We start from the raw sequence: 7,327 nt of genomic DNA on the forward strand, positions 1-7,327 counted from the left end.
TTGGCGGGAAAAATTTACAAGGTATTTAAAGGTTTTTTACAAGGTATTTACAAGTGTTTTGTAAGGTTTTACAATGTATTTTAAAAGGTTTACAAGGTACTTTTAATGTTTTATAAGGTATTTATAACTTGTAAAACCTTATAAAAAACTTGTAAAACCTTATAACTTGTAAAAACCTTATAAAAAAGCTTGTAAAATCTTATTATATCTTATAAATACCTTGTAAATACGTTGTAAAACCTTTTAAAATACATTGTAAAACCTTATAAATACCTTGTAAAAAACCTTTAAAACACCTTGTAAATTTTTGGCGGGAAAAATTTTCCCGCCAAAAATTTAACGCCAAAAAAATTGCGGAATTACTTTTCCCGCAAAAAAAATTTTTTGGCGGGAAAATTTTTTGGCGGGAAAAAATTTTACGGGAAAATTTTACAAGGTATTTTAAAGGTTTTACAAATTTTTACAAGTGTTTTGGTGGGAAAAATTGGGGGATCACTTTTCCCGCCAAAAAATATTTTGTATTTTGTGGACCTAATTTTGTTATATTTCCTTATATATTTATAATATCTTTTATTAAAAGAAGGGTAATTTAGTCATTTTGTACATAAAAGGGGTATTTTTAAAAATGGACATCCAAAAGGGGCATTTTTGAAAAGGGGTATTGAAAAAGGGGCATTTTTGTGAGTCTCCCATTTTAATTTATGTATATCGTTTGTATATTTGAATTTTATAATCGATGTTATTCATTGTCAAAATAAATTATTTTCTCTTCGAAATATTAAGTATTTAATGTTAAAACTATAAAAATTTATAAAATCCAAAACATTAATTTTATTTAGATCACATTGCTTTAACTCGTATTTTTTTAAAAGAAGTTTTCACAACTGAAATAAAATTTTCTGTAAATTAATAAATATTATTTTTTAATAAGTATTTAAATTAATATCACTAAAAGTTATTAAAATATCATGGTTCCAACATTATTAATTTGGGAAAAATGTCATTAAAATCCCCAACTTATTCAAAACGTTGATTTAAATCCTCAACTCACGACGAAACGAAATAAATATCAAACTTATGTTGACTTTCCAAATAAATATTAAACTTATGTTGACTTTCCAAATAAACACCAAACTTTCATTGACTTGGCCATATTAGGCATGACGTTAAGTGAGTTAACAAACAATGTTAACACCTGTTAGTGTTGATCAAAATACTAACAAGTATTCCTTCTAAACACAAAACGACGTTGTTTTGTCATAACTGTTCAATAAAATCCCGAGTTTCAAATCATACTCTATTTAGTGTTAGGGATTTTGCTCGATTTGGGGATCTAAGATTGACTTTAGGGATTTAATTCAATCGTTACGACAAAACGACGTCGTTTTGTTGTTATATGAAACAATGTCGTTATCAATTAACACATATGTTAACAGAAAATTACCTCCGTTAACGAGATCTATTAACCCACTTAACGTCGTACCTAATATGGCTAGGTCAACGGAAATTTGATATTTATTTGGAAAGTCAACATAAGTTTGATATTTATTTGGAAAGTCAACATAAGTTTGATATTTATTTCGTTTTGTTATGAGTTGAGGATTTATTAACCCACTTAACGTCGTACCTAATATGGTCAGGTCAACGGAAGTTTGATATTTATTTGGAAAGTCAATGAAAGTTTGGTGTTTATTTGGAAAGTCAACATAAGTTTAATATTTATTTGGAAAGTCAACATAAGTTTGATATTTATTTCGTTTTGTCATGAGTTGAAGATTTAAATCAACGTTTTGAATAAGTTGGGGATTTTAACGACATTTTTCCCTTATTAATTTATAGAGATTTTACTATATAAATGTTTATTTATCATTTATGTACACGGTCAGACAAGACCGGGGTGACCCGGAGATTCGGATCCGTATTGACACCGTGAACCCAACCAAACCACCTCGGCTAAAGCCTAAAACCCTTTAACAAACAAAAGAAACCCTAAACCCTTTTTGACTTGTCTCTGGCTCTCTGCTTCTTTCGTCACCGCCGCGTTCTCAATCTCAAATTCCTCTGTGCTTTCGATTCTTACCGGTAAATTTTTCTTATTTTACTTCTCTTATGCTCGTATTTAGAGGAATTGAGCAAAATATATTTTTAAACCCTAGTTGTTTAATTGTCAAATTTGTAGATTGAGAATCTGAATTTATCGACCTAGTTATTGAATCTTTGTTTCCTCGAGTTGATACCTAGAAACCCTTTTGCAGTCGCAGTCGCAGTAAAATGGGTAAGTTGGGGAAGAAAGCTAGGAAATTTGCCAAGAAAAATCTCCAGTCTGTCGAGAAACGAAACAGAAAGCTGAAGCCTTTTTTCAAGAAGAAATTTGCAAAGAGTAAGTTATTCTTCGTTTTCACTTCTCTTATGTAGTCAGCTTTATAATCATAGATAGATGCTGCTCAATTTCTTTTTTTTTTTAGTGTTGGAATCTGATGTTATTGGATATATAATGGTTTTGCAATAGTTGAAAGCTTTGATTTTAGTTGTACTCTGTATCGCTGATTGTTTAGAACCAATGTTAACTTTCTGTGGTTTAGGAAATGAGCGTCACCATGTGGGAGATGAAGAGAAGAAGAAGGTAGAGCAACAACCTAAGAAGAGGTAAGAGTTTTGTGTTGCTGTACAGTCCTGCCACTCAAACATCTGCGTGGTTATCTGTTTGAGTTTCTTGCATATGCTACTTTTCTGTAATTTCTTTATTTAAGTAAAGTTTGCTCCTTTTCATTTTTTTCATTGAAAACATACCTTTGTGTTTCATTAGTTTTTTAAAAGCTTGATAGCTCGAATATTAGTTATGCACCGTGTGTAATGATTTCTCGCCTATATGTTTTCAGATGTCAAGAAGAAGAATTTCAGGATATACCAATAGATGCAGTATTCGGCAAGGATGATGATGAAGTTCTCCGCGATTGTGATTCAGATAGTGATGGATATCTGGATGAGGTATTAAACTTAGTGTTTGGTGAAATTTATTTGTGATGGTAGCAAGTATTCACAGTTTCTCTTTATGTTCAGGACTCTGCAGTTGGAAATGGAACAGAAAGTAATTGCTTTACCCTGCTTTGTTTGGCTTCATGATATTGCCTTTATAATTCCTTCCTTCATGGTGTAACTGAATAGATATAATTTCCAGGTGAAATCGGTGATACTGAGATGTCGATGCAGAGCAAGGAGAGTCTGGCAGAACTTAAGAAACAGAAGAAAAAGCTGGCTAAATTGAATGAAAAGGTAACAGATATTTGTATTCTTAAAATGTTGATAATGGTGGTATTTATCATACTTTGTCAGATTTTGTTCGCATGCTCTTCTTGTTTATACAGCAAAGTAACATTGAAACTATCGATTATGCCATGCAGTTGGTAGATGAAGCTGACTCAGATATAATGAAGCACAAAGTACTTTCAGGATCTGTTTTAAGCACTTGCTGTGACCTAGTTGATGAGAAACAGTCTGTTCAAGTATTAATTAGTTTGTTAAATTGGTATCGAGCTGCATGTCATTATGGGCACGAACCATCAGGAATTCCGAGGCCTGATATATACTATGACATAGAAGACAGTGAGACATTTGCTAAGGTCATGATTTTTATGCTCCAAAAAGCTGATCACACTTTCAGGAGTATCCTGGGATTATCAGACTCCAGTACTAAGGAGAAGATTTTGAAGTTGAAGAACAACCCAAAATGGGATAGTTTAAAACCACTGGTCAAATCTTTTGTTCGAAGTACTTTGCATCTTGTTAAGCAGGCAGCAGATTTGGAGATAATAGTTTTTGCTCTTACCCAACTTAGAGTTTCTATCGTGTTTCTTGCCGCATTTCCAGATCTTCTGAAAAAATTGATCAAGGTACGCTCTATATATACAGTGTGTTTATCACACAGGAAAATTTGCATATATTGGACTAGACGCATTAGAATCTAAGTTTGTCTAATCTTTTCGGCGGCGTTAGAATATCATTAGTATCTAGATAGATGCATTGACAATTCTTGGTTTACGTCCTAATAGTAGGCTTGTGTAAACAATTTAGGTACTTTTCTCTAATTGGCATTTTTTCGCAATGTTAGATATGATGTACCTTTGTTTTCTCGAAAGTCATGTTTACTTGTGTAAATTGGTGCAGATATCTGTTCATCTGTGGGTAACCGGTGAAGAGACTCTATCGCAGCAGGCTTTTCTAATCTTGAAAGACATCAGTATGGTTTTTAACTCAGAATGCTTTGATACCTGCTTAATCAGCATGTTCAAAGCCTTTCTACATGACTGTGATATTCCAAAGGCAAATTCAGAACAACGTTTGCCGTTCCTCAGAGATTCCCTTGTTGAGCTATGCTCTCAAGATGTGCAGAAGTCTTATACCAAGGCCTCTGTTTCTATTACACAACTTGCCAAGTTATTGAAAATGGCTCTCACTACAAAGAATAAGGTACTTGTTAGTATTTGCATACTTTTTGTTCTACTTAAAGCTTTCTTATTTCTCTTCTTAGCCTCTTTCAACTTTTGTAAGCAGGAAGCCGTCGAGAAGATACATAGCGGGCAGTACACAAATTGTGTTGATCTCTGGGTAAATTTTATTGCTGCCAACGTTCAGGATTGTGATATCCAGCCTCTGCTTTATACTATAGTTCAGGTTATAAATGGAGTTGCTCAACTAATTATTGGACCACGTTACCTGCTCCTAAGGGTTAAATGTATCCAATGGCTCAATCATCTCTCTCGTACAAGCGGTATATTCATTCCCATTGCATCATTGGTGTTGGATATGCTGGAATATAAAACCACAAATGATGGTGAAAAGCAAGAACAGAAGCTTGAAGCTGTCTCAACTGTAAAGGTTCGAAATTTAGCACCATAAACACTCTTGAGTAGGAAGTTCTTACATAGTAGGTTTTCAATATATATCATCCCTGGGTAAGCTGATAGATTCTTTGTTTTGCAGCTACCTAAGAATTGGTTAAAGTCCCAAAATTTCCAAGAACAGTGTATCTTTTCTGTGATTGAACTGCTTGCTGTCCACTTTGCTCAGTGGAGCTTCCACATATCATTTCCAGATCTTGCAACTATTCCCGTCATGAGGCTGAAGAAATTTCACGAGAGAAGCACTATGGAAGGGTTGAAGCGGGTGGTGAAACGCTTTATCGAGCAGGTAACTCTTAGTCCTTAAGATTAAAGCAACCAAACCAACCCATCTCCTTTCTGTGGAATATTAAGAATCTTGGCTTGAATAATTCTTGTTTTGATTTTGAGAATGGATATTGATTTGTAGGTAGAGTCGAACATTGAGTTTGTTCAAAGGAAGAGAGATGACGTGACTTTTTCTCCAAACGATCAACAATCCGCAGACACGTTTATGCAGCTTGAAAAGCAAAATACGAATGCTCCTTATACACAATACTATCATAGCATCATAGACAAAGCTCTTGGAACAAAGAAGAAGAAGAAGAAGAGAGGCAAGTGTGGGAACTAATATATATGTTGTTTTGCAATACTAATTCATTTTCTCAGACATTTGATGAAATTTTGTTTTTGTTTTTGCAGCAGTAACTGCACCATAAGCAGAGATTCCCTTGGAACTTGCCTAATTTTGTTCACCATTTTTGTTGTTTATTTATTTAAGTTTGGCTTTCATGAATTATTTTCGAAAAGATCGAATACATTTATGCAAAAATTTAGTGTAATCGAAAAAAGGAGAGAAAAAAAAAAAGAAAACATTTTGCAGTGTTTTAGTAAAAGTAGTAGACGCGTTATTCTATCTGTCGGATCATTTCATTGCATATATGAGGAAAGAATGATGGAAAAACTAAGCTTTTCTTCTTCCTTTCCAAAAAGTTAGTGGTTTTATAAATTTTATGAATACATGTCGATTTAGGAAGTAGATACCATATCAATTTTTATATGGATTAATTTGCAAATTTTATCTTCTTTTCCACTACAACTGGTTGTCTTATTTTTTTTTATCTCGTGTAATTGAGTTCTTCTATTATATCAACTATTTGATATTTTGTGATATAGCTAACGAGAGTTGCATATTTCTATTTTTAGTTAGACTGATGTGAAAGATTTCTAAATTTCAAATGTACATGATATTGGATTAATCCAAGGCAAGGGTCTTTTGTGGCGAGACGTTGTTGTCACATCGATTCTAATCCTATTATTGAAGAACTAATGAATTAGCATTTTGTTATGCTTTTTGCAGATACTTTTAATTTACACTGTATAGAGAATAATAACGCAGAGTCTGACGAGATTCTTCTGCAAATTTAAAGCACGATAGGTTTCCTATCTCACGACGAGATAAGATTGATTTCTTATATTTTAACTTTGTGTGCAAGACTGCCATTCTTCTTCCAATTGGCTCCTATTTTTTTAGATTTTCTTTTTAAAATTAAAATCACCAAACTGTATATATAAACAAAATACTATAACAAGTCAATAATTTGTGGTTAATATAATAGTAACTCAACTTTACCGTGTCTCTCAATGTAATTTTTTTTTTTTGCATATACAAATCTTGCCAATGAGATTAAGAAATCGGCCATAATGTAACAAAAATGTTGGCTTAACGAAGAGTTTTGATGTAGTGTGACTAATCGATAATCAATATACTATGTGTATTCATGTGAATTTTTAACTAATAACAATGTCTATGGAACAATGGGTTTCACAAAACAATAACGATGGTACAGTTTAATCAACCCATAGGTCCTCAAAACAGTTTAGTTAGAGGATCTTATTGTCAAAACAAAATCCATAACACATTCAAGAAGAAAAGATAATAAAGAACTCTAGCAAAGGTGGAGATGGAACTATGGTTCACGATGATTTGAGCAAGCATCGATGAATGAAAAATAACTATGAAAAAATTCATAAGAAAAACATTCTTCTGCTATTAGAAAAAGATGGTGGTATGGTAATTGCAATATATACAAATAAAAGAAAAAACTATAGTGTGGACGTAATAATATGTCATCTTGTGATGTAATTAATTGATTTTGGCAAGAAATTTAAAGCAGTTGGGGAGGAGGGGAAAAGAGGTATACGAGGAGACAGAGGAAGAGGCTGAGTGTGCCAAAAGGGTTTTCCAAATGAAGAAAGCTAATAAGAATAGACTTACATATATTCAGAGCAATAATTAACTCTATAGTTATAACTCTCACTTTCTCTTTTTTTTTTTTCTTGCAAATTGTCAGCGAAATTTAAGGGCTACACACACCTACAAAGTACACTCTTACATTCATTAATTTCGACAACCAATTTCTTTCGGATAGTTTGAATTAAAGCATTTA

General features: G+C 32.8%; 1 protein-coding gene across 3 annotated transcripts; it reads left to right on the forward strand.

Moving 5' to 3' along the window:
- The first annotated feature begins 1,974 nt into the window (after positions 1 to 1,974).
- LOC9314105 (nucleolar complex protein 2 homolog) lies at positions 1,975 to 5,793 on the forward strand. Of its 3 annotated transcripts, none has more exons than XM_021026514.1 (12): positions 1,975 to 2,082; positions 2,256 to 2,380; positions 2,583 to 2,646; positions 2,880 to 2,988; positions 3,061 to 3,088; positions 3,179 to 3,273; positions 3,402 to 3,890; positions 4,165 to 4,467; positions 4,552 to 4,875; positions 4,981 to 5,187; positions 5,308 to 5,491; positions 5,580 to 5,793. In XM_021026514.1, exons 2-12 carry the CDS (start codon positions 2,272 to 2,274, stop codon positions 5,594 to 5,596), a joined length of 1,929 nt encoding a protein of 642 aa, XP_020882173.1. In that variant the 5' UTR covers positions 1,975 to 2,082; positions 2,256 to 2,271; the 3' UTR covers positions 5,597 to 5,793. The 3 variants fall into 3 exon arrangements, with proteins under 3 accessions (XP_020882173.1, XP_020882175.1, XP_020882174.1); XM_021026516.1 differs by having other exon boundaries at positions 5,583 to 5,793; XM_021026515.1 differs by having other exon boundaries at positions 1,981 to 2,082; positions 2,262 to 2,380.
- Positions 5,794 to 7,327: the final 1,534 nt, after the last annotated feature.

The sequence above is a fragment of the Arabidopsis lyrata genome (genome assembly GCF_000004255.2).
Source record: "Arabidopsis lyrata subsp. lyrata unplaced genomic scaffold ARALYscaffold_5, whole genome shotgun sequence".
Lineage (NCBI taxonomy): Eukaryota > Viridiplantae > Streptophyta > Magnoliopsida > Brassicales > Brassicaceae > Arabidopsis > Arabidopsis lyrata.

Excerpts from the sequence above, each read along its gene's own strand:
- LOC9314105 (XM_021026514.1), top strand. The coding sequence starts at position 2,272 with ATGGGTAAGTTGGGGAAGAAAGCTAGGAAATTTGCCAAGAAAAATCTC. Across the intron at positions 3,089-3,178 it reads AGTTGGAAATGGAACAGAAA|GTGAAATCGGTGATACTGAG; the intron begins GTAATTGCTTTA and ends TATAATTTCCAG. Across the intron at positions 5,188-5,307 it reads TGAAACGCTTTATCGAGCAG|GTAGAGTCGAACATTGAGTT; the intron begins GTAACTCTTAGT and ends ATTGATTTGTAG.